The 27,930-nt window shown below is 41.2% G+C and overlaps 1 protein-coding gene and 1 pseudogene across 1 annotated transcript in view; both read right to left on the minus strand.

Moving 5' to 3' along the window:
• The window catches only part of LOC138089946 (acyl-protein thioesterase 1 pseudogene), a 45,877-nt pseudogene extending 39,536 nt beyond the window's left edge, over positions 1 to 6,341 (minus strand).
• A 434-nt stretch (positions 6,342 to 6,775) lies between these two features.
• Positions 6,776 to 27,930, minus strand: part of LOC138089947 (Krueppel-like factor 4) — a 46,405-nt gene continuing 25,250 nt past the window's right edge. Inside the window, exons 2-4 of the mRNA XM_068985519.1 lie at positions 13,720 to 13,792; positions 13,211 to 13,239; positions 6,776 to 7,357 (exon numbers count right to left, since the gene is read on the minus strand). Of these exons, the coding sequence (XP_068841620.1) occupies positions 6,776 to 7,357; positions 13,211 to 13,239; positions 13,720 to 13,792 (684 nt within the window). The remainder of the gene's footprint in view (positions 7,358 to 13,210; positions 13,240 to 13,719; positions 13,793 to 27,930) is intronic.

Here is a 27,930-nt window from a genome sequence, read left to right on the forward strand (position 1 = left end):
TCTATCTATCTGTGATCATTTTGATTGCCTGTGTAAAAGAATGGTGGGGGATAAGAGTGGAAATAGGAAAGCAGATTTGAAGGTATTAGACAATCTGGAGAAAATGTGATGGAAGTTTGTACTAGCATGGTAGCTGCAGAGAGGATAAGGTTGATGAGATGAACTGATGGAGATGAAAATGAACAGAATCAGGATATATTTGAAAGGGGAACTGACTTGTGAAAGGATTAGATAAAGGGAAAGGAAGCCACACTGCCTGATGGCTTAAGGAACATTTCCAGGGGAAAAATGAGCTAAGTTTAAAAGGAAATGTCAATCAGGCCCTGCATATATGAATCTAGAAGTCAGGAAAGGGTTCAGTTCAGGGTGTCCATTGGGGAGCCATCAACACATAGATGATATTTATGCAATTACCTTTAGGAGTCAAGGAACACAGAACACAAAATGGTGATATTTTAGACAAATGGGTGGGTGAGACAAATATAGCTATCTGTTATTTATTACATTTAATGGTAGTTGCTATTATGTATTACATTATATGCATTTTATAGGCTATATTTTGGGCTTCCCATATGGTGCTGGTGGTAAAGAAGCTGCCTGTCAACGCAAGAGATGTAAGGGACACTGGTTCAATCACTGGGTTGGCAAGACCCTCTGGAGAAGGGAATGGCAATTCATTCCAATATTCTTGCCTGGAGAATCCCACGGACAGAGGAGCCCGAAGGGCTACAGTCCATAGGGTTATAAAGAGTTGGACACGACTGAAGCGACTTAGCATGCATGCACACATACTATATTTTAAAATGGCCCCTTGCACACACTTATAAATGTGATGGGAGAAGGTTCAAAGACCTTGACATTATGCTTTCTGTTTTAAGGTGTTGTAATCTTCAATAGTATTTGTCAGTTTCTCAAATCAATTAGTGTTCCATGTGTGAAAAATGGAAACAGAATACTTAGTGGTGTAAGTCATCTCCAGGTGCAACTCTGCCTTCTTATGCAACAAGTATAATAAATGCAATAACTCTTAGCTGTTACTCACTTCTGGGTACAGGAGGGTGGAGCAGAATTTCTCCTCTGTTTCATCAGAGGATATGGCCATTTATGATTACTGTGCATTGGAAGCAAGTCTCTCGTGGCACACCCCCAAACAGAGTCAGGCTGGGCCTGTCACAACCAGTAGGGTGTTCAGCCATGGTTTGCTTATGCCCAATCTCCATGGCTCATATACTCTGAAAAATTCTCCTTTTTATGAGATTGAATTATTACCCTGCAGCAGATCAAGCAATTCTAAAATTCAGCCGACACTGTTCAGACTGTGGAGCTGTTTGCTTGTAAAGGTGTTTTTTTGGTTGGCTTTGTGCTCAGCCACAGTATAACCATGCCCAGTTGCCACAGTTTTAGCATTAGTGCAATTTCATAAAGATTACTAGGCACTCAAAATCTAATAAGCATTTTATGGACTTAGAAGGGAAAATCATGCTTCTCATTCTTGTGTGTTTGGATTAAATGATCATTTCCTTCCAAATTTAATGTTTTATTAATTTGAAGTGAATGCTACAGATTATTGCCCAATAGAAACTGTCTTAGCCAAAAGGACTTCTATTCTTGCCTAAATGTATCTGTTGATCAAGAAAGTTCAATTCTTTGACACAGTCTATTCTAAGGGAGCATAATGGTTTGATGCTGATTTATTCCTAGTACATACAGCAGTGGTGGTACATAAAACCAAAAATATTAACTTACAAGCTTTGGATGAGGCAGCTATAGTTTCAGATCTCAGCTGTGCTTCTTTAAAGCTGTGATATCAGAGATATTAACCTTGTAAACCGATACAATAGAACCACTTATCTGTCATAGGTCAGTTATACTTCAAAAACAAACTAATTGAAAAAGAGATCAGATTTAGTCAAAAGGTACAAACTTCCAGTTTTAAGCGCTAGCAGTATGAAGTATAACATGACAAAGATAATTTAATACTGCTGCCCTGGAAGTTAAGAGGATAAATTCTAAGAGCTCTCATCACAAGGAAAAATTTTTTTCTATTTCTTTTCTGCTGAATCTAAATGAGATGATGGGTGTTCACTAAACCTATTATAATCATTTCATGACATATGTCAGTCCAATCATTATGCTGTAAACTTTAAATCTATACAATGATATATGCCAATTATATCTCAATAAAACTGGAGGGAAAACACATTAAAAAAGTAAAACAGATTTTGCTATGTTTCTTTTTAAAAGAAGGGGTGTTTCTGCTTTGTTTTACAAATTTATTTATGTCTTTTTTTTTTTTTTTTTGCCAAGTTGTTCCTCGACCAAGGAATAAAACCCATACCCCCTACAGTGGAAGCATGGAGTCTTAACCATTGGACCGCTAGAGAAATCCCTTTTGCCATGTTTCTATAGCTTAAATGGACTTCCCTAGTGGCTCAGACAGAATCTGCCTGCAATGTGGGAGACTGGGGTTTGATCCCTGGGTCCGGAAGATCTCCTGGAGAACGAAATGGCTACCCACTCCAGTATTCTTGCCTGGATAATTCCACTGGCAGAGAAGCCTGGCAGGCAAGGGGTTGAAAAGAGACATGACAAAGTGATTAACAGTTTCACTACTTTCACTACAGGTTAAAATAAATATGAAGATAAATTTTTAAAAAAAACACCAAATAAGCACAGGATGATTGACCATATACAATCAGCATTTTGCAACCTTTAATATAATAATTTATTCAGAGATTATCATCAGCATAAGCTAAAAAAATTTAATCACCAGATGTCATATGGAAATTTAACTAGATGCTGGACTTTTATAAAATGTTATCAAATCACCTTTGGGGTTGTAGGGGACATTTTAATATGGGCTGTATGTTAGTGATGTTAGTAATGATGTTTGGTTTTGTTTTGATAATATTTTGATAGTGCTGTTATGCTATAAATCTGTTTATCTCACAGGGCTAAGTAGGGATAAAATGTGAGTGCCTAGAACAACATTTGTCAGGGAAAACTTTATTGCTGTTTATGGTGGGTTCCTTCCTCATACCTCTCACCCCAAGAATCTCATCCACTGGGGCCACTAGAAGAACAGTCTGAAGCTTCCATCCCCTCAAATGGGTGACTTCAAACAAAACAAGACTTCAAAATGTCAAGTTCTTCGAGAAGGATCTGGATGAATAAGTAACCCAATTCCTTTCTATCCTGCCTCCTCCTATTCCCTGAATCCATAAAGATTCTGTGAACTGAGGGGAGAGAGAGGCAAAGAAATAGAAAGAGTATAAGATTTAAAGTGTCCCTGGACCATACTTACCTGAAATCACCACTGCCTATCCCCCTCAGGACCTGTCATCTGTGGCTTGAGAATAGCCTGATTCTGAATCCCTAACTAATGCCTGTGCCCTGGTGCACGCTTGGTGTATCTGTAGCAAGAAAAATGCTCCCTATTTGAGGAATTGTGAACTGATCTGATTTTCCTTGAAATGACATTTTTCCTGCACTTGGAGACTTGAGATAAAATCTGACAGAAAAAACAAAACTACATTTCATGTACCTTAGTATGTGACTTAAAAATTCCTACTAGCAATAGGAATGTTAACCTTTATAATAGCCAAAATATTTCTCTGGTCTAATTTCTATCCAGGAGCCATATTTCTACCATTGGTGTCATAGAAACAGAATTTATCTTTTAACCAATCACTCTTCAAGTACTTTAACATGAACATTTGTCTCTCAAATTTTCTCTAAGTTAGTATTGCTAGGCTTACTAATCATTTAGCACATAAAATGATTCTAGACCCTTCCACTGCAGTTACTGTTATCTGTACATCAGTTCAGTTCAGCTCAGTTGCTCAGTCATGTCCAGCTCTTTGCGACCCCATGAACCGCAGCATGCCAGGCCTCCCTAACCGTCACCAACTCCCAGAGTTCACCCAAACCCATATCCATCAAGTCGTTGATGCCATCCAACCATCTCATCCTCTGTCTTCCCCTGCTCCTCCTGCCCTCAATCTTTCCCAGCATCAAGGCCTTTTCAAATGAGTCAGCTCTTTGCATCAGGTGGCCAAAGTATTGGAGCTTCAGCTTCAATATCAGTCCTTCCACCCAGGACTGACCTCCTTTAGGATGGACTGGTTGGATCTCCTTGCAGTCCAAGGGACTCTCAAGAGTCTTCTCCAACACCACAGTTCAAAACTTTAATTCTTCGGCACTCAGCTTTCTTTATAGTCCAACTCTCACACCCATACATGACCATTGGAAAAATCATAGCCTTGACTAGATGACGGACCTTTGTTGGCAAAGTAATGTCTCTGCTTTTTAATACGCTGTCTAAGTTGGTCATAACTTTCCTTCCAAGGAGTCAGTTCAGTTCAGTTCATTACAATTCAGTTGCTCAGTCGTGTCCGACTCTTTGCGACCCCATGAACCACAGCATGCCAGGCCTCCCTGTCCATTACGAACTCCTGGAACTCACCCAAACTCATGTGGATCAAGTCGGTGATGCCATCCAGCCATCTCATCCTCTATCGTCCCCTTGTCCTCCTGTCCCCAATCCCTCCCAGCATCAGGGTCTTTTCCAATGACTCAACTCTTTGCATGAGGTGGCCAAAGTATTGGAGTTTCAGCTTCAACATCAGTCCTTCCAATGAACACCCAGGACTGATCTCCTTTAGGATGGACTGGTTGGATCTCCTTGCAGTCCAAGGGACTCTCAAGAGTCTTCTCCAACACCACAGTTCAAAAGCATCGAAAGCATCAATTCTTCAGCTTTCTTCACAGTCCAACTCTCACATCCATACATGACCACTGGAAAAACCATAGCCTTGACTAGACAGACCTTTGTTGGCAAAGTAATGTCTCTGCTTTTGAATATGCTATCTAGGTTGGTCATAACTTTCCTTCCAAGGAGTAAGCATCTTTTAATTTCATGGCTGCAATCACCATCTGCAGTGATTTTGGAGCCCCCCAAAATAAAGTCTGACACTGTTTCCACTGTTTCCCCATCTATTTCCCATGAAGTGATGGGACCAGATGCCATGATCTTCGTTTTCTGAATGTTGAGCTTTCAGCCAACTTTTTCACTCTCCTCTTTCACTTTCATCAAGAGGATTTTTAGTTATTCTTCACTTTCTGCCATAAGGATGGTGTCATCTGCATATCTGAGGTTATTGATATTTCTCCCGGCAATCTTGAATCCAGCTTGTGCTTCCTCCAGCCCAGCGTTTCTCATGATGTACTCAGGTATATTTGTCTCCCTTAAAAACCAATGCTCAAAACTGGGTTTTACATTTAATATAAAAATTTTATCCTGCGGTGGGGAGGATGAATTGGGAGACTGGGATTGACATGTATATATACTATTAATACTATGAATAAAACAGATAAACTCTATTTATAAATATATAGTTTATATGTATAAACTGATGAGAACCTACTGTATGGCTCAGGGAACTCCACTCAGTGCTCTGTGGTTACCTAACTGGGAATGAAATCCAAAAAATAGGGGATATATGAATACATATAGCTGATTCACTTTGCTGTACAGTAGAAACTAAAAATTGTATAACAACTATACTGCAATAAAAATTAATTTAAAAATTTATCCTGCTAAATGGGACTAATGTTTCCTGACACTAAGGTCATAAAGAACTTTTAAAACAGTAGAAATACTGTTTTAAGTAAAACCAAAAAAACATAACCACAAATTGAGTGTAGTAGGAACTCACGTCTTAAATGATTTTCTCTTCCCTTCAGTCTGAGCTTTGTCATCTCTTTTAGACTCTTCACAAATGCTAACATTTATTGTGTTTATTATAAAATAATTTTAGCAGTCAGAAAAACTGCTTCTTATATCTATTTATAAAAATTGGTTATTTTTTTAAATATTATAGGTTTATTTAAAACTTAATTCTCACCTTGAGTATGCAAAATACAAACTCCACAAAATGTTCATTTTTTTACTTTGTAGTTTACAAATATACAAAATAGAAGTTTGCTTAAATTTATATTACATATTTATTAAGGCAAGGAACTATATAGAAAAAAACATTTGTTCTGCTTAAGGCATACTTGGGAATAAACCATTGTACAAATTATTGCACATCTGAAACCACAGTGCATAACAGACTGTCTGCATAAAAAGATTAAAGTAAACCAGGTGTATTTACCTGACTTAGGTCATAAATGTAGATAGGAAGACAAAAATAGATTTTCCTTGTTAAAGTATGCAGCAGTTTGAGAACTTTGGCCTCATTTGGTACCTTTAGAACCAAGACTTACCAAGCACCATCGTTTAGGCTATTAAACACCATTTTCTGTACCTGAATTTCTTCCTCTTCTAAGATCGTCATAATGGTTTTTAGAAGGCAAACAGAATACAAGGTGATCTTTATGCTTATATTGCATTAAAACACTTCTCAAGGGGTTCTGGTCTTCCCTCCCCCCAACTCTCAGATCTAATTTATACCCTGATATCCACAACTTCCAGTCACCCCCTTGGCGTTTTGTAAGTCCAGGAATATATATATATTCAAGTTGGATTTAGAATTGGAATGATAGAAGATCCAGTCACAGACCCCATCTGTTTTTCTTTTCTTTTCTTGAGTTTGTCTTTTGGTTTCCTTGTGTCTCCTGATTATCCATTCACAAGTTGACTTGTTGGGAACTTGACCATGATTGTAGTGCTTTCCAGCTCGGTTCCTCCCCTCACCGGGAAGACAGTGTGAAAGGTAAAAAATACTGAATTCTCTTCTGGCAGTGTGGGTCACATCCACTGTTTGGGGATTTAAAAGTGCCTCTTCATATGTAAGGCGAGGTGGTCCGACCTCGAGAATGCCCGGTCGCATTTCTGGCACTGGAAGGGGCGGTCCCCAGTGTGTTTGCGATAGTGCCTGGTCAGTTCATCTGAGCGGGCAAACTTCCACCCACAACCATCCCAGTCACAGTGGTAAGGTCTCTCACCTGTGTGGGTGCGCAGGTGTGCCTTGAGATGAGAACTCTTCGTGTAGGTTTTGCCGCAGCCTGCATAATCACAAGTGTGAGTGGCCGTCCTTTTCCGGGGCCACGACCGCCTTCCCCTCTTTGGTTTGGGCTCCTCCGGCATGCAGGAACCGGGTGGCATGAGCTCTTGGTAATGCAGCGGTGGGACCTGCGGCTGCATCTGGTCGGGCAGGAAGGGAGGGTAGTTGGGCCCGGGGTGGGGATGGAAGCCCGGGGGGAGCGGCAGGGCAGGATGACAGTCCCGGCTGCTCAGCAGTTCCTCGGCACCCAGGGTCGGGGTAGTCCTGCTGGGGAGCTGCTGCCCCAAGGGAAAGTCTTGCGCAGGCGGCCGGTCGGCCCCTAGAGGCCCACTTGGGCACTGGACCTCCTCTCAAAATTGGTTATTTTAACAGTTAAAAATATGTAATTAAAGTGAATTACATACTATTTTATTTACATTTTTGGAGAAGATTACAGAGTGTCCATAAAATCTTATGAGCAAATAGCAGAGACATCGGCAAAATCCAAATGGAAAATCAGTCTGTTCAAAATGTTAAAAAAAAAAAAAAATTGAAGGGTTTTGTCTTCCCCATGGCCCTGCTGCTTTACACAAGCAGTGACTCTGGGTTTCTGGTGGCTGTCAAAGCTGATTGCATGTTAGGTAACATAATGTTAGTGTTAGACTTATGACTTAATGCATTAACAACTACCACCAGTGTAACCATCTTTCCAGACTTTTCAATTTGCTTGAATGGCTTGCAAGCTGACATCTTCATGCTGTCCTCGTTACTAATTTAAGTACAGCTGGCAAAGCGCATTAGCCTCCTGCACCAGCAGTGCCCAGAAAGAACCCTATAGATGTGTAGCAGTAGCTGGAGGGGGTGGGGGGGCGGGGGGCCTGATCCCCTAGGGACATTTCTTTTCACTGCCCAGTGGTGTATGGTCTGATTTTAAGCACCGGTGCAGAGCGGCCTCATGAGCAAAGGCTGGGGAAGAGATCAAGATTTACAGGGTTTACTCCTGCCTTTGCAGCAGATTTCTTAACAGCTATTGTGTATCAGCAAAATTCAGTAGTTTAAATCATCCCCATTTAGTAATGAAACATTTTTATTGGGGCTTGAAAGTTTCCACTTGCTCATGTTCAGTTCGTGCATTTATCCAACTCCTCATCCACTTTTTTTCTTTTTAAAATGTTTTAAAAACTATTTCTTTGTTGGGTCTTCAGTTGCAGCCTGCAGGATTTCTGTTGCAGCACCTGGGCTCTTTCGTTGTGTTGCGTGGCCTCCTTGATGGGGCAAACAGGCTTCTCTGTAGTTGTGGAACGGGCCCAGGAGTTGTAACACACAGGTTTAGTTGGCCCATGTCATGTGGGATCTTCCCCAACCAGGGATTGAACCTGCCCCCTCTGCATTGGAAAATGGATTATTAACCACTGGACCAGCGAAGTCGCTCCCCACCCATTTTCGATGACTTTCCTCCTCTATTATGTCCATGGCTATTTTTGTTTATTTTGTTCTATCTACTTTTGATTTGAGAAAAATATATAGAAAATAACATTACCACCTTAAGCATTTTTAGAGCTTCCCCAGTAGCTCAGCAGTAAAGAATCCGCCTACAATGCAAGAGTCACAGGAGACGCAGGTTCAATCCTTGGGTCTGGAAGATCCCCTGGAGGAGAGCATGGCAACCCACTCCAGTATTCTTGCCTGGAGAATTCCAAGGATAGAGGAGCCTGGCGGGTTACAGTCCATAGGATTGCAAAGGGTCAGACACTACTGAAGCGACTGAGCCCACAGGTACACACACAAGCATTTTTCGTATGCTGCTCAGTAGCATTAAGTACATTCATATTACTGTGCAACTAACCTCCAAAGTCTTGTCAACTTGCAGAAGTAAAACTCCTCACCCATTAATCAACAGTTCTCCATTCATCCACCTGCCCTCACATCCAACCCCACTCCTGGCATCCACCATTCTACCTTCTGTCTCTACCAAACTGACTGTGTCATTTAAGTAGAATCATAAGTGTTTGTCCTTTTGTGACTGGCTTACTTAGCATAATGTCCTCAAGATTCATCCATGTTGTAGTATGTGTCAGCATTTCTTTCCTCTTTATGGTTAAATAATACTCATCTGCATGCATATACAACATTTTGTTTATCCATTCACCCCTTGATGGACACTTGGGTTGTGTCTCCCTTTTAGTTATTGTAAATAATGCTGCTATGAATGTGTGTACAAAAATCTCTTCAAGACCCTGCTTTCAGTTCTTTGTGGTACATACTCAAAAGTGGAATGGTTGGATCATAAGAAAATTTTATTTTTAATTTTTTAAAGACCACTCTACTGCTTTCCACAGCAGCTGTATGACTTTACACTCCTACCAGCAATTCACAAGGGTTCCAATGTGTCCACGTCCTTGCCAACACTTGTTATTTTCTCGTTTTTCTTATAGTTGCTATTATGGACTGAACTACGCCCCCTCAAATTTAGTATGTTGAAGTCCCAGCCAGTATCTAAATGTAATCATGTTTTGAGATAGGGCCTTTAAGAGGTAATTAAATGAAAACGAAGCCATTAAGGTGAGCCTCAAACCCATCTGACTTAGTGTCCTCATAAGGAAAGGGGATTTGGTCATCCAGAGAGAAACCAAGAATGCGCACACACAGGGGAAAGGCCAGGTGAGGATACAGTGAAAAGGCTGCCATCTGCAAGCCACAGAGAGAGGCCCTGGAAGAAACCAAAGCTGCCAAGACCTCAGGACTCCAGCCTCCAGAAATGCGAGAAAACAAAGCTCTACTATTAAAGCGCCCCAGCCTGTGGTATTTTCTTATGACAGCCTTAACAAACTAATACAGTAGCCACCCTAATGGGTATGAGGCAGCCTCTCATTCTGGTTTTGATTTGCGTTTCCCTAAAAATTGTGGTGAGCATCTTTCTATGTGCTTTTCTTGTTTGTGGCTTCTTTTGAGATTCTCTCTCTTCAAGTCCTCTGCCCATTTTTAAGTTGAGTAGTTGGCTTCTTTGTTGTTGAGCTCTAGGAGTTCTTTGCACATTCTCGATGTCAACTCCTTATCAGATATAAGATTTATAAATATTTTCTTCCATTCCATGTTGAGGGTCCTTCGGTGCATATAAATTTTTAATTTTGATGTCATCCAATTTATCTACTTTTACTTTTTTTTTTTTGCCTGTTTTTGGTGTTATGTCCAAGAAATAATTGCCAAACTCACTGTCATGATGTTTTCCCCCTTTATTGTCTTGAAAGACTTTTACAGTTTTAGCTCTTAAGCTTAGGTCTTTGAGGAGGTTTGACTTAAGTTTTGTATGTGTTATAAGTAGTTCTTTTGCGTGTACATATCCAGTTTTCCAGAGAAGGGCACAGCAACCCACTCTAGTATTCTTGCCTGGAGGATCCCATGGACAGAGGAGCCTGGCAGGATATGGTCCATAGCTTTACAAAGAGTCAGACACAACTGAAGTGACTTAGCACGCCCACACATACACATCCAGTTTTCCAAAGCTGTTTTTATGGCCATTCTTTCCAAATTCACAGTGAGAAATCAACCTTTGGGAAATGCTCTAAACTGAGTCTGTAATTCTCTAAGAACAAAGTTTCCAGACTCCCATTGGGGTCCTTGTTATAACAATGCATGGCTATAGAATTCAGGTTGGAAATATGACTTTCAGAAAGTACAGCTGCCATATAAAGACAAGAACCAGTGCTTGGCCTGCCAAAGATACTTCGGGGGTGGGGGGCGGGTGTTGCTGTCTCCATCTCCCAGGATTCCTGGAGCTGTTTCCAGTATCCTCTGTTGCCTCTAGGATTACTGCCTCTCAGGCAACCCTTAACATTTCACTCAACCTCACCTTCTGCCCTAGGATTCCTTCAGGAACTCACCGGGCACTCATAGCTGCACAAAGCGAAAGCTCAGGGAGTCAGCCCCCATAGGCCCACCCTTGGAGTGAGAGGTGATTGGTAAGCCTTCTTCCTTCTGTCCTCTAGTTCAGGGGTCCCCAACCTCCCGGCCATGGACTGGTTCCTCCTGTCAGATCATGGTGGCATTAGATTACAATAATCACGATGGTGTGATCACTCACCAAGAGCCGGACATCCTGGAATGTGAAGACAAGTGGGCCTTAGAAAGCATCACTACGAACAAAGCTAGTGGAGGTGATAGAATTCCAGTGGAGCTCTTTCAAATACTGAAAGATGATGCTGTGAAAGTGCTGCACTCAATATGCCAGCAAATTTAGAAAACTCAGCAGTGGCCACAGGACTGGAAAAGGTCAGTTTTCATTCCAGTCCCAAAGAAAGGCAATGCCAAAGAATGCTCAAACTACTTCACAATTGCACTCATCTCACATGCTAGTAAAGTATGCTCAAAATTCTCCAAGCCAGGCTTCAGCAATACGTGAACCGTGAACTTCCTGATGTTCAAGCTGATTTTAGAAAAGGCAGAGGAATCAGAGATCAAATTGCCAACATCTGCTGGATCATCAAAAAAGCAAGAGAGTTCCAGAAAAACATATATTTCTGCTTTATTGACTATACCAAAGCCTTTGACTGTGTGGATCTCAAGAAACTGTGGAAAATTCTGAAAGAGATGGGAATACCAGACCACCTGACCTGCCTCTTGAGAAACCTATACGCAGGTCAGGAAGCAAGAGTTAGAACTGGACATGGAACAACAGACTGGTTCCAAATAGGAAAAGGAGTATATCAAGGCTGTATATTGTCACCCTGCTTATTTAACTTATATGCAGAATACATCATGAGAAACCCTGGGCTGGAAGAAGCACAAGCTGGAATCAAGATTGCAGGGAGAAATATCAATAACCTCAGATATTCAGATGACACCATCCTTATGGCAGAAAGTGAAGAGGAACTAAAGAGCCTCTTGATGAAAGTGAAAGAGGAGAGTGAAAAAGTTGGCTTAAAGCTCAACATTCAGAAAACGAAGATCATGGCATCCGGTCCCATCACTTCATGGGAAATAGACGGGGAAACAATGGAAACAGTGTCAGACTTTATTTTTTTTTGGCTCCAAAATCACTGCAGATGGTGAGTGCAGCCATGAAATTAAAAGATGCTTACTCCTTGGAAGGAAAGTTATGACCAACCTAGATAGCTTATTAAAAAGCAGAGACATTACTTTGCCAACAAAGGTCCATCTAGTCAAGGCTGTGGTTTTTCCTGTGGTCATGTATGGATGTGAGAGTTGGACTGTGAAGAAAACTGAGTGCCGAAGAATTGATGCTTTTGAACTGTGGTGCTGGAGGAGACTCTTGAGAGTCCCTTGGACTGCAAGGAGATCCAACCAGTCCATTCTAAAGGAGATCAGTTCTGGGTGTTCATTGGAAGGACTGATGCTACAGCTGAAACTCCAATACTTTGGCCACCTCATGCGAAGAGTTGAGTCCTTGAAAAAGACCCTGATGCTTAGAGGGATTGAGGGCAGGAGGAGAAGGGGATGACAGAGGATGAGATGGCTGGATGCCATCACCGACTTGATGGACATAAGTTTGAGTGAACTCCGGGAGTTCGTAATGGACAAGGAGGCCTGGTGTGCTGTGATTCACGGGGTTGCAAAGAGTCAGACATGACAGAGTGACTGAACAGAACTAAACTGAAAGTGCATAATAAATACAACGCACTTGAATCATCTCCAAACCAACCCTTCACCCACATCTGTGGAATAACTGTCTTCCATGAAACTGATCCTTGGTACCAAAAAGGCTGGGACTGCTTGCTCTAGTCAGTTCTCAGTTCATTTCATAGGATCCAGGAAGAATCCAGCAGCATCACGTGTCAAGGGGCCAACTTGACAATTATCCTTATTTTTCTTCCCCTCCCTCTTGGTTTGACTTCCTCTGTCTGCCATGCTGCTTCAAGGAATCTCTGTTCTCAAATAGTCTGCCATCACGCAAACATTCGTCTCAGCCTCTAGTTTCAGGGGAACCCAGGTGAAGACAGACATTATAGAGTTTCATAGAACATTGAAAAGAGAAAGAGCGAAGTCGTTCAGTCATGTCTGACTCTTTGCTACCCCATGGACTGTAGCCTGTTAGGCTCCTCTGTCCATGGGATTTTCCAGGCAAGAATACTAGAGTGGGTTGCCATTTCCTTCTCCAGGAGATCTTCCCGACCCAGGGATCAAACGTGGGTCTCCCGTACTGCAGGCAGACTCTTCATTGCCTGAGCCATCAGGGGCTCCCCGTAAAATGTCTACCCACTCACATGGATGGCCGTCTGGCTTGTTTCTTTGGCTGAAAAGGAACAGAAGGAACCAGAAAATGTCATGGAGGATATAGAGATGATATTCTGTGAGTAGTGATTGAACTTCTTTGTATCTCAATTGTTTTATCACCAGTGGAGATGAACCCAACTCAAAATCTTCCAAGCAACTGCTTCCAAATGCCAGGAATGGCACGAGGGAAACAATCAACAATGTCTGTGGGGACTCACTTCTCATTAGGCCATTTGTTCTACATTGCAAGATTCTCAGTGTTGCACTTCAACCAGGAAGCTGGTCCCTACGGACTTCTTGCAAAAGCAGAGTGGGTGGCAGTTCCCTGGGGAGTTAAGCAGATGTGCTGAGTGACACAGAGTTTCACTTGATGGTAGGACTAGAAGGAATGGGAACATGGGTCCCTGGAGAGGATCTCTGGGCAGGAAGCAGGAAACCTAGTGTCTATTCAGCTCTGTCATTGAGACAAATGACAGCTATTGGCTCTCCCAGAACCTACCTGCCTCCACCAGCTCACCTTCAGGAAGCAGGTACCTTGGTTTTGGTCTCAGTTGGGTTTCCTGGAGCTGCAGCTGGACAGGTGAAGAAATGAGACTCCAAGAGGGGACCTTTCATAAAGTCAGGCTCTGGAAACAAATAAAATAATTACCTTAAGCCTGCTGTGCACAGAGACAAAGGCAGAGACTGCCATCAGATCATCTAGGAGAAGGCTCAGACTAAGGCAGAGTTCCCAGGACAAAGCTAGAGCCGATCTCCTGAGAAGTTTGTACAGAGGGCAAGTACCATTTGCAGAATTCCACAGCCACAGCTCTGGGTGGGTAAGGACCTGGTAAGGACATCTAGAGACTTCACACATCCTGTCATTTAGATCCCTGGACTCTGTTGTTCCTCAAAGTGGAGTCTGCAAACTAACAGTCTCGACATCACCTATAAGCTGGTTAGACTACTCTAGTCAGAGTCTGCGTTTTAAATAAGATCCCTCATTGATTTCCGCACACATTAAAGTTTCAGAGGGGGTGTCAATGAGTCAGTTGTGTTAGCATGGGTTTCCTGGTTGTCTCTGACCCATTTGGCTCAAAGGTTTTCAACAGGGAGGGTACCACTCCCTTGGGGAGCGCCCACTGGGAAGCTGGTGGGGGAATATTGGTTGACATAATGACTGGCACCTCCTGGCATTCAGTGAGCAGGTGCCAGGGATGCCAAACATCCTACAATGTGTGGGATGGTCCCTCAGAGCAAAAGTATTGTCCCACCCAAACGCTAATGATATTCCTAACGAGAAACATGTTGGCTATTACTTAATCCGTAAAATGAGCGTTTAGACTAGATGAATTCCAATGTTCCTCCCAGCTCTTTGAGTCTTTTATTCTACCACTGTTTTTTACACCAATTTAGAAAGTTCCCAACACAGCTTTTCCTTCCTAATTATGGCTGTTCTAAACCCAAGTCATTCTCATTTAGACAATCCCATGGAACCGGTCACAGAGAGTAACCTTAATGAACATAATTCATAGCACTCCTTGTTACATATAACATGTCCATTCTGGTTAGAGTTCAAAGAGTCATTTTAGTCAATTGAGTGAGTTTGTCATTGTGATGCTGGTAATACAAAAGAGTCTGGAAACACTGCAGTCAGCAAAGTCATACTAGATAGCAGTGGGGGCGGTGAGATTTGTAGCTGAAGTACCTCTCTCCCCCTTGTCACAACCTCTGCCCTGTTTGGATTAAGCAGGAAGGGGAACACTGGAGGAGATGCAGTTGCCAACAGCTGTTTAACGTAGTCTCCAAACATAGAGCAGCACAAATGGAGGGTCACAAGCAGGGTCTGGCAAACCTGACTGCGCTGAGAACTTGCTGAACACGTGTGCCTGGTGGAGGAGATGAAGTCAGATAGGGTCTGGTAGAAGCAGAGGAAAATCTATGTAAATAAGTGGGCTTATTTACTCAAAATAAGCGAGTAAATAAGTGGGCTCCTTTTGGGTGTGGTGTTCTGACATTTGAAAATGAAAACATGAATTAATTGCTATTTCTTCCACTGCAGTGCAGTCAGGACAAAGGACAGAATCTAATGAAAAATGTGGGGAATCCCTTAGTGGTCCAGTGGTTAAGTCTCCACATTTTCAACACAGTGGGTGCAGGTTGGTCCCTGGTCAAGGAACCAGCTCCCACTTGAAAGCGAAAAACATTAGTCACTCAGTCGTGTCTGACTCTTTGTGACCCCATGGACTATAGCTGGCCAGGGTCCTCTGTCCATGGGATTTTCCAAGTAAGATTACTGGAGTGGGTTGCCATTTCCTTCTCTGGGGGATATTCCTCACCCAGGAATCGAACCCAGGTCTTCGGCATCACAGGCAGATTCTTGACCATCTGAGCCATCAGGGAAGCCCCACCCATACTATAATCAATACACATTGCAGGTGACTAGGTTAAGAAATGAAGGTCTGTTCAGTCCTCGAGGAGATGACCTTTCCTAGGATTGTGTCCCAAGAGTCTGTGTAGTAGTGTTTGCCAATGCCCTCACATTGTCCTCTGCCTTCAAAAATTAATGGCATGGATGAAAGCACAGCCTTTTGATAATTGGTGCTTGCACAAAGCTCCTCTGTACATGTGGGTGGCTGGCTGCTGAGTTAAGCAAACAAGAGAAACAATGTTGAAGACTGGAGTTTTATCTGCGGCTTAGACTTTGTGTCAGTCAATAGGGTACTGATTATGACCCCAATGTAGCCCTGGTCAGCAATAGAATTCTTTTTTTGACGTGATTGGGAAAAGCAGATAGTCAATAAAGGCAGTTAAAAATATTTTTTCAAAAGCATGCATTAACATTTTACAGTGAAATGTGTAAGTGCACAGGATGTGAACATGCTTAATAATGTCCATGCTTTGAATTTGCTGACTTGGGAGATGCACAACCAGATCTTTCCATAAAAAACACGTGTAACACATTTGCTATGATATCCAGTTTCAGTTTCTTTAAAGTGGAAGGAGAAATAAAGACATTTATGAAGCAATCTTGGTGCAGATCCTAGATTTTTGCTTACTGTTTGCTAATCTCTTACAGGGGGCTTTTCTGGGGCTCAGTGGTGAAGAATCCACCTGCAAAGCAGAAGACAGGAGACCTGGGTTCAATCCCTGGGTGGGGAAGACCCTCTGAAGAAGGGCATGGCAACCTACTTCAGAATTCTTGCCTGGAGAATGCCATCGACAGAGGAGCTTGGAGGGCTACAGTCCATGGTGTTCAAAGAGTTGAACACAGCTGAAGAGACTGAACATGCATGCATGTGATATTTTATGGTGGTCTTGTGAGCTATTATTACACTTATAAAAAGGATCTTTCCAAGAATTGCCAATTTAATTTTCATAGAAACAATGACTCTTTTTCTTTTTGTTCATATCTATTAGTTTGCATCGCTGTGCATGCTAAGTCGCTTCAGTCGTGTCCAACTCTTTGCAACCTCGTGGACTGTAGCCCGCCAGGCTTCTCTGTCCAAGGGATTCTCTAGGCAAGAATACTGGAGTGAGTTGCCATGCCCTTCTCCAGGAGATCTTCCCAACCCAGGGATCGAACCTGTGTCACCCGTGTCTCCTGCAGTGCAGGCAGATTCTTTACCACTGAACCACCACTTTGTATGACATTAAATTATACAACTACAAGTTCAGTGGGGCATGAACAGGTTTGGAATCAACACAATTGACCATTCAAAATGTGGGAATATGATTTTGGGGCATACTAGTGAGTGGCCTTCTAGTCACAGGCATTTGTCCGGCCGTTAAAGTATATATGCTTTTTAAAAGGGAATGAAGATGACTAAACCTGGAAAATAAGTTAAATGAAGGTATTTATTAATAAATAGCTACCTGTTAAGGACTGAATCTTTGTATCTCTCTCAAATTCCTATGTTGAAGCCCTAACCCCTAACTCGGCTGTATTTAGAATAAAGAAGTAATTAGAAGTTAAGTCTTAAGGGTAGGGAACTGATTTGACAAGATTAGTGTCCTTTTGGGAGAAGGCAATGGCACCCCACTGCAGTACTCTTGCCTGGAAAATCCCATGGATGGAGGAGCCTGGTAGGCTGCAGTCCATGGGGTCGCTAGGAGTTGGACATGACTGAGCAACTTCACTTTCACTTTTCACTTTGATGCATTGGAGAAGGAAATGGCAACCCACTCCAGTTTTCTTGCCTGGAGAATCCCAGGGATGGGGGAGGCTGGTGGGCTGCCGTCTCTGGGGTCGCACAGGGTCGGACACGACTGAAGCAACAGCAGCAGCAGTGTCCTTTTGAGAAGAGACAACAGAGAGCATGCACTCTCCACCACAAAAAGATTGTGCTCCCTGTTCGGTGGTCTGCAGCAGGTCTGATCCGCTATAGCTTTCTGAATCCCGGTGAAGCCATTACATCTGAGAAATATGCTCAGCAAATTGATGAGAGACACAAAAAAATCACAATGGCTACAGCCAGCACTGGTCAGCAGAAAGGGCCCAGTTCTTCTCTATTACAATGCTTGACCACACGTTGTGCATTGAGCGAGTTGGGCCATCAAGTTTTGCCTCATCTGCCATATTCTCCTAACCTCTCACCAATCAACTAACACTACTTCAAGCAACTTGACAACTTTTTGATGCTTCCACAACCCACAGGATTCAGAAAATCCTTTCCAAGAGGGTGTCAAATCCCAAAGCATGGAGTTTTACATTACAGAAATAAACAAACTTATTTCTCGTTGGCAAAAATATGTTGATTATAATGGTTCCTATTTTGATCAATAAAGATGTGTTTGAGCCTAATTATAATGATTTAAAATTCATGGTCTGAAACTGCAATTACTTTTGTACCAAGCTAATAATACTATGTCCTTGGTCCTCAGAAACATTCTACAGCAAATTTGTTTTTTTTTTTTTTTTCTCTTTCTTTCTCTCTTTATTTTTTTTGCTCATTTTATTTTTTTTCTTTTTTCTTTTTTTTTAATTTTAAAATCTTTAATTCTTACATGTGTTCCCAAACATGAACCCCCCTCCCACCTCCCTTCCCATAACATCTCTGTGGGTCATCCCCATGCACCAGCCCCAAGCATGCTGTATCCTGCGTCGGACATAGACTGGCGATTCGATTCTTACATGATAGTATACATGATAAAATGCCATTCTCCCAAATCATCCCACCCTCTCCCTCTCCCTCTGAGTCCAAAAGTCCATTATACACATCTGTGTCTTTTTTCCTGTCTTGCATACAGGGTCATCATTGCCATCTTTCTAAATTCCATATATATGTGTTAGTATTCTGTATTGGTGTTTGTCTTTCTGGCTTACTTCACTCTGTATAATCGGCTCCAGTTTCATCCATCTCATCAGAACTGATTCAGATGAATTCTTTTTAATGGATGAGTAATACTTCATTGTGTACATGTACCACAGCTTTCTTATCCATTCATCTGCTGATGGACATCTAGGTTGTTTCCATGTCCTGGCTATTATAAACAGTGCTGCGATGAACATTGGGGTACATGTGTCTCTTTCAATTCTGGTTTCCTCGGTGTGTATGCCCAGCAGTGGGATTGCTGGGTCATAAGGTAGTTGTATTTGCAATTTTTTAAGGAATCTCCACACTGTTCTCCATAGTGGCTGTACTAGTTTGCATTCCCACCAACAGTGTAGGAGGGTTCCCTTTTCTCCACACCCTCTCCAGCATTTATTGCTTGCAGATTTTTGGATCGCAGCCATTCTGACTGGTGTGAAGTGGTACCTCATTGTGGTTTTGATTTGCATTTCTCTAATAATGAGTGATGTTGAGCATCTTTACATGTGTTTTTTAGCCATCCATATGTCTCCTTTGGAGAAATGTCTATTTAGTTCTTTGGCGCATTTTTTGAATTGGGTCAATACAAATTTATTACAATTTCTGGAAAATTGACAAAGTGCAGAGCCTAAGTTAATGGATCCTGATAAACAGCATATCTGACTTTATTTCAAGCAAATATTAAAATGTATTTATAGGCTTAATCCTAATAATAAACTATTGAATATAGCTACTTAAACCAGCACCTGGACTTACCACTAAAAATAATCATAGACAGCACCTTACAGGTTAGCTTTTATTCTTATAGTGTCTATATATAATTATATATTTATACTATGCTGCTGCTGCTAAGTCGCCTCAGTCGTGTCCAACTCTGTGCGACCCCATAGACGGCAGCCCACCTGGCTTCCCCGTCCCTGGGATTCTCCAGGCAAGGACACTGGAGTGGGTCGCCATTTCCTTCTCCAATGCATGAAAGTGAAAAGTGAAAGTGAAGTCGCTCAGTTGTGTCCAACTCTTAGCGACCCCATGGACTGCAGCCTACCAGGCTCCTCCATCCATGGGATTTTCCAGGCAGGAGTACTGGAGTGGGGTGCCATTGCTTTCTCTGGACACACACTAGTATATATAAAATAGATAAACAGCAAGGTCCTACTGTATAGTATAGGGAGTTATATTCAATATCCTATAGTAAACCATAATGAAAAGGAAACAGTTTATGTATAACAGACTCACTTTGCTGCATACCAGAAACTAACACAATGTTGTAAATCAACTATAGTTCAACAAATATTTTTCAATTAAAAAATATCATGCATCTTGTATCTTAAAGCTATTAATTGTGTACTGAAAGCTTGAAGGACACTGTAGTTGATGACAGAGTAGGTTAGCACAGGGCGAGAACAGCTAGACTGATGAACAGCCTGTAGAAAGATCCACATATAAGGAAGCTTCTTATCTACCAGAAGAGCCATTGACTCCCGGGGACTGAATGCTGGAGGAGCTGGTCGTCCATACTAAAAATTTATATTTAAATCTTTAATTCATTCCACGAAACAGATTTCAAGTGAATAAAAGATGTAAATGTGAACAGAAAACCTTTAAAAAATTTTAAAGGAAATATAGGAAAATATCTTTATGATCTTGGATTAGGAAAGGATGATTTCAGGCAAGATTTTAAAACTATATATCATAAAGGATAAGATTCATAAACTCGGATAATTAAGATTTAAAACTTCCGTATATCAAAAGATGCCATAAATGAGACAAAGATAAACCTCAAACTGAAGGAATTTATTATAAGGCATATACTTGATAAAGGATTGGTGTTTAAAACATGTAAACAGTCCTACAAATCAATTTTTGTAAACGATAAATGTTTTAATAGAAGATCAAAAGGAAGGACAGAGGGTCATTTCATGGAATAAGGAACTTGAATGTAAAATAAATACAGGAAAAGACATTCAAGCTTATTGGTGATTGGTAAATAAATGTAAATTTTAAAAAATGAGATTCTGTCTTCTACCTACCACAGTCTGAAACTGGAGAAAACATAGAACAGAAGGTTGATACCTGGGGAATTATTAAGTAGTGGCCATACATATCCTAGATGTTTAATGTTAAAGACTGGCAAGTATATTTGAAATTCTGCATTCTTAATATTTAAGGAAAGATAAAAAGTTTATAGAAATCTCTATGACCTTGGCAGACCAAAGCTCAGAGAGGAATAGGTAGTATAGGCAGGTGGTGCTGAAGAAAGGAGCCATGGGCAGGTCGATGGAAAACTGTTTTGTTATTTGAACCAGCTTTCCAGTTAATGCCAATGTAAATGGTGTGTGTGTGTGTGTGTGTGCGTGTGTGTGTGTGTGTGCATGTGCACACACCAAGTCACTTCAATCGTGTACAACTCTTTGTGACCCTATGGACTGTAGCCCACCTGGCTCCTCTGTCCATGGGATTCTCCAGGCAAGAATACTGGAGTGGGTTGCCATCTGCTCCTTCAGGGGATCGTCCAGACCCAGGGATCAAACCTGCGTCTCTTATATCTCCTGCTTTGACAGTGGGTTCTTTACCTCTGGCACCACCTGGGAAGCCTGTAAATGATAGTAAGTACAAATTTCATATAAATACGAAGTTAAATCTATACTTAACTACATTTTTAATTAATTAATTTGGCTACACTGGGTCTTAGTTACAGCATGTGGGATTGAGTACCTGAACCAGGGATCAAACCTGGACCCCCTCTGCACTGGGAGTGCAGAGGTTTAACCACTAGATCACCAAGAAGTCCCATAACTAAATATTAATGTAAACAAGGCATTTTTAAAAACCAAAATACTTATAATGTTAAAAAGGGTGGAGACAATTTAAAATTGGAGGAACTGAACTATATTTTATTTCCTAGACATATAGACCAGGTTTCCTTCTTCTATATGTCTACACAGCAGCTGGTCCTATTTTTAACACATAGTGAGGGGAATAATAAAAGTTTAATCATTCCGTTGGTAATAATGGTAGCTTGGCATTTAACATTCTCCTCAGTACAGTCCATCTTATCTTTCCTGAATTATCTATTACTGCTTCCTCTTGCACTTTGTATGCCAACAAAACAGAATTGTTTCTTTTCCTCTAAATCCACTACTGTACCTTTGGCCACGTGTCTGCCCCTAAAAGCACCATCCACTTCATCAGTGGCTCATCCTTTCTGCTCATCCTTTAGGGCCCGGCTCCAGTGTCCTCTCTCTCATGAGGCTTTCTTCGATCAATCCCAGCCTCTGCTGTGCAGATTTAAGGTGCATGTCTCTTTCTCCTTTATCCTGTAGTTATCTATGCTCATATTATAGCTCCCTCTACTAGACTGTGTCTTCCTTAAACAGTAACCCAGACTTTTTCATGTCAGATTGCCCATGGTGCCTGGCAGAAAACCCAGGACCACAAGTATTTAAAAACTGTGAATTAATGTACTGGATGACAATGTATGTTTGTATGTACCAAAATCAAGGTAAAATAAATTAATATAATACTGCTAATAGAAAAAAACTTGGCCACATCAAAGAGACTTTAGTTATAATTATACCTCGCAGAATTATTTCTCAAAATTCCCCAGAGTTCAATTTCACTCCTTCACCAAGAAAACCCTTGGTTAAACATAATCTCTACACATGCACAGACTTGCATCATACCTGCATGCTGTAAGCCTGGATCATATCAATCACCAAGGGAAGTAAGTTCTCCGGGCAGTCTGCTCCAGACCTCACTTAAAACCTCCCTTCCCCTGAAGCTTTCCAAACAAAGTTTAAGCACATTACCGGAGGGAGAGGAAGGTATTTCCTTAAGAAATCAGTCAAAAAAAAAGTTGACGTGAAACCAAAACAGCATATATTTCTCCTATGCTAGAAGTGGCTGATATGTTATCTTACTATGTTTTATGAATTCTGCTGTAAGATTTTATGGAAATACACGCTGAATTAAATTAGGACATCATTCATATCTGCCCCATGAGAGATTTTATGAATGCACAACTTTTTTCTTCAAATACTTGAGTTAAACTCTGGCTTACATGTTAAAGCAGTTTGACAGAACCATTTATTCTGAAAGACCAGTCTGCTGTCCTTTAATGAATTACTTGGTTGTATTCAGAAATTAATAAAGTGATGTCATTAAATTATGAAATGTGCTCTTAAAATTCATCACCTAGTTATTTAGGAATTAAAGGCAGCACTCATTTGGCACACTATACATGCAGACACATGTGCAAGCATACATGTTTGTATGCACATGTACACATACGCATATATGCAATACATTCACATATAAACCACACATAGCCCCCCACGCATCTATTCCTACACAGTTATACCACCCACATATACCTTGTAATAGGAGGCCAAATTATTTCACATCAGTTCAGTTAAGGGGCTCAGTCGTGTCCGACTCTTTGCGACCCCATGGATCGCAGCACGCCAGGCCTCCCTGTCTATCACCAACTCCCGGAGGTCATTCAGACTCGCATCCACCAAGTCAGTGATGCCATCCAGCCATCTCATTCTCTGTCGTCCCCTTCTCCTCCTGCCCCCAATCCCTCCCAGCATCAGAGTCTTTTCCAATGAGTCAAATCTTCGCATGAGGTGGCCAAAGTACTGGAGCTTCAGCTTTAGCATCATTCCTTCCAAAGAAATCCCAGGGCTGATCTCCTTCAGAATGGACTGGTTGGATCTCCTTGCAGTCCAAGGGACTCTCAAGAGTCTCCTCCAACACCACAGTTCAAAAGCATCAATTCTTCGGCACTCAGCCTTCTTCACAGGCCAACTCTCACATCCATACATGACCACTGGAAAAAACATAGCCTTGACTAGACAGACCTTTGTTGGCAAAGTAATGTCTCTGCTTTTGAATATGCTATCTAGGTTGGTCATAACTTTCCTTCCAAAGAGTAAGCATCCTTTAATTTCATGGCTGCAATCACCATCTGCAGTGATTTTGGAGCCCCCCAAAATAAAGTCTGACACTGTTTCCATTGTTTCCCCATCTATTTCCCATGAAGTGATGGGACCGGATGCCATGATCTTCATTTTCTGAATGTTGAGCTTTAAGCCAACTTTTTCACTCTCCTCTTTCACTTTCATCAAGAGAATTTTTAGTTCCTCTTCACTTTCTGCCATAAGGGTGGTATTATCTGCATATCTGAGGTTATTGATATTTCTCCTGGAAATCTTGATTCCAGCTTCTGTTTCTTCCAGTCCAGCGTTTCTCATGATGTACTCTGCATATAAGTTAAATAAGCAGGGTAACAATATACAGCCTTGACGTACTCCTTTTCCTATTTGGAACCAGGCTGTTGTTCCATGTCCAGTTCCAACTGTTGCTTCCTGACCTGCATACAGATTTCTCAAGAGGCAGGTTAGGTGGTCTGGTATTCCCATCTCTCTCAGAATCTTCCACAGTTTCTTGTGATCCACACAGTCAAAGGCTTTGGTATAGTCAATAAAGCAGAAATAGATGTTTTTCTGGAACTCTCTTGCTTTTTCCATGATCCAGCGGATGTTGGAAATTTGATCTCTGGTTCCTCTGCCTTTTCTAAAACCAGCTTGAACATCAGGAAGTTCACGGTTCATGTATTGCTGAAGCCTGGCTTGGAGAATTTTGAGCTTTACTTTGTTAGCGTGTGAGATGAGTGCAATTTTGTGGTAGTTTGAGCATTCTTTGGCATTGCCTTTCTTTGGGATTGGAATGGAAACTGACCTTTTCCAGTCCTGTGGCCACTGCTGAATTTTCCAAATTTGCTGGCATATTGAGTGCAGCACTTTCACAGCATCATCTTTCAGGATTTGAAATAGCTCCACTGGAATTCCATCACCTCCATTAGCATTGTTCCTAGTGATGCTTTCTAAGGCCCACTTGACTTCACATTCCAGGATGTCTGGCTCTAGGTGAGTGATCACACTATTGTGATTATCTGGGTCGTGAAGATCTTTTTTGTACAGTTCTGTGTATTCTTGCCATCTCTTCTTAATATCTTCTGCTTCTGTTAGGTCCATACCATTTCTGTCCTTTATCGAGCCCAACTTTGCATGAAATGTTCCCTTGGTATCACTAATTTTCTTGAAGAGATCTCTAGTCTTTCCCATTCTGTTGTTTTCCTCTATTTCTTTGCACTGATCGCTGAAGAAGGCTTTCTTATCTCTTCTTGCTATTCTTTGGAACTCTGCATTCAGATACTTATATCTTTCCTTTTCTCCTTTGCTTTTTGGTTCTCTTCTTTTCACAGCTATTTGTAAGGCCTCATCAGACAGCCATTTTGCTTTTTTGCATTTCTTTTCCATGGGGATGGTCTTGGTCTCTGTCTCCTGTACAATGTCATGAACCTAATTCCATACATAGTTGATCAGGCACTCTATCTATCAGATCTAGGCCCTTAAATCTATTTCTCACTTCCACTGTATAATCATAAGGGATTTGATTTAGGTCATATCTGAATGGTCTAGCAGTTTTCCCTGCTTTCTTCAATTTAAGTCTGAATTTGGTAATAAGGAGTTCATGATCTGAGCCACAGTCAGCTCCTGGTCTTGTTTTTGTTGACTGTATAGAGCTTCTCCATCTTTTGCTGCAGAGAATATAATCAACCTGATTTCAGTGTTGACCATCTGGTGATGTCCATGTGTAGAGTCTTCTCTTGTGTTGTTGGAAGAGGATGTTTGCTACAACCAGTGCATTTTCTTGGCAAAACTCTATTAATAGTCTTTGCCCTGCTTCATTCTGCATTCCAAGGACAAATTTGCCCGTTACTGCAGGTGTTTCTTGACTTCCTACGTTTGCATTCCAGTCTCCTATAATGAAAAGGACATCTTTTTTGGGTGTTAGTTCTAACAGGAGGCAAGAATATACAATGGAGTAAAGACAATCTCTTTAACAAGTGGTGCTGGGAAAACTGGTCAACCACTTGTAAAAGAATGAAACTAGATCACTTTCTAACACCACACACAAAAATAAACTCAAAATGGATTAAAGATCTAAATGTAAGACCAGAAACTATAAAACTCCTAGAGGAGAACATAGGCAAAACACTCTCCGACATAAATCACAGCTGGATCCTCTATGATCCACCTCCCAGAATACTGGAAATAAAAGCAAAAATAAACAAATGGGATCTAATTAAAATTAAAAGCTTCTGTACAACAAAGGAAAATATAAGCAAGGTGAAAAGACAGCCTTCTGAATGGGAGAAAATAATAGCAAATGAAGCAACTGACAAACAACTAATCTCAAAAATATACAAGCAACTTATGCAGCTCAATTCCAGAAAAATAAACGACCCAATCAAAAAATGGGCCAAAGAACTAAATAGACATTTCTCCAAAGAAGACGTACAGATGGCTAACAAACACATGAAAAGATGCTCAACATCACTCATTATTAGAGAAATGCAAATCAAGACCACAATGAGGTACCACTTCATACCAGTCAGAATGGCTGCGATTCAAAAATCTGCAAGCAATAAATGCTGGAGAGGGTGTGGAGAAAAGGGAGCCCTCCTACACTGTTGGTGGGAATGCAAACTAGTACAGCCACTTTGGAGAACAGTGTGGAGATTCCTTAAAAAATTGCAAATACAACTACCTTATGACCCAGCAATCCCACTGCTGGGCATACACACCGAGGAAACCAGAATTGAAAGAGACACATGTACCCCAGTGTTCATCGCAGCACTGTTGATAATAGCCAGGACATGGAAACAACCTAGATGTCCATCAGCAGATGAATGGATAAGAAAGCTGTGGTACATATACACAATGGAGTATTACTCAGCCATTAAAAAGAATACATTTGAATCAGTTCTGATGAGATGGATGAAACTGGAGCCGATTGTACAGAGTGAAGTAAGCCAGAAAGAAAAACACCAATACAGTATACTAACACATATATATGGAATTTAGAAAGATGGCAATGACGACCCTGTATGCAAGACAGCAAAAAAGACACAGATGTGTATAACGGACTTTTGGACTCAGAGGGAGAGGGAGAGGGTGGGATGATTTGGGAGAATGGCATTGTAACATGTATACTATCATGTAAGAATCGAATCGCCAGTCTATGTCCGACGCAGGATACAGCATGCTTGGGGCTGGTGCATGGGGATGACCCAGAGAGATGTTATGGGGAGGGAGGTGGGAGGGGGGTTCATGTTTGGGAACGCATGTACACCCGTGGTGGATTCATGTCAATGTATGGCAAAACCAATACAGTATTGTAAAGTAAAATTAAGTAAAAATAAAAAAATAAAAATAAAAAAATAAAAGGTCTTATAGGTCTTCATAGAACTGTTCAAGTTCAGCTTCTTTAGTGTTACTGGTTGGGGCATAGGCTTGGATTACCGTGATATTGAATGGTTTGCCTTGGAAACGAACAGAGATTATTCTGTTGTTTTTGAGATGGCATTCAAGTACAGCATTTCAGAGTCTTTTGTTGACCATGATGGCTACTCCATTTCTTCTGAGGGAATCCTGGCCACAGTAAAAAATAATAACTACAATGCAAAGTGCAAAAGTAAGAACTGTGACTATGTGAATTTTGATATACAAGGTTTTTGAGTTAGCAATTTATTCCCTACATCATCAAAACATCTCAAGTTAGTATAAAAGGACAGATAAAATAGGAGGAAAATATTTGATTAATGAGAGAAATCCAGTAAAAGAACAAGTAGAAAACAAATACTAAGATGATGGACTTAAAATCATGTCAGTAATCACATTAAATGTAAAAGGACTAAGCATCCCAACTAAAAGAAATCAGCATCTTAAAACAGAGCCTCAAAATATGTATAGCAAAACTTAACAGAATTATAATGATAAAATGACAAAGTTCATGTTAAAATTGTCTGCAGTCTCTGCTGGTCTGATTCTCCTGGATTCTTGCTCACGTGTCTTCTTTCCTCATGCACTCATTTTCCTCAGAAATGTATCTCAAGGAATTATTTGAGGTCTTTTTTTTGAAAGTACTTCAATGCATATACCATAAAAAGATTCAGAAGAGCAACTTCTTGAGCCACAAAGCCATGGACCCAGAGGAGTGACCCAGGGACAGAATAAAACAAATGGTTTATGACAGAGGTCACTATTACACTCTAATTACAAACTGATCATTGTGCCACAGGACTCCCAGGAGAGGCAACCGCCCTGAGACCTCTAGTGCCAGTTTCTTCTCTCTGCCTGCGTATGTCACACTTTTAAGACTCAGATAGAGTCTCTGAGAGGAGAACAAATGAGCAGAGGCCAAGGAATGACTTTAGGGTAGTGACATGTTTAAAAGCAGTCTTGAAAGAAGATGACCAGATTTGCTATAAATAATGCTTTGTTGTGGAGAAAATATATGGGAGTAAAAGTGAAAAAAAGACACTTATTGAAGCAGGGCAATGGGACCAT

This window comes from Capricornis sumatraensis, chromosome 13 (genome assembly GCF_032405125.1).
Source record: "Capricornis sumatraensis isolate serow.1 chromosome 13, serow.2, whole genome shotgun sequence".
NCBI classification, from domain to species: Eukaryota; Metazoa; Chordata; class Mammalia; order Artiodactyla; family Bovidae; genus Capricornis; species Capricornis sumatraensis.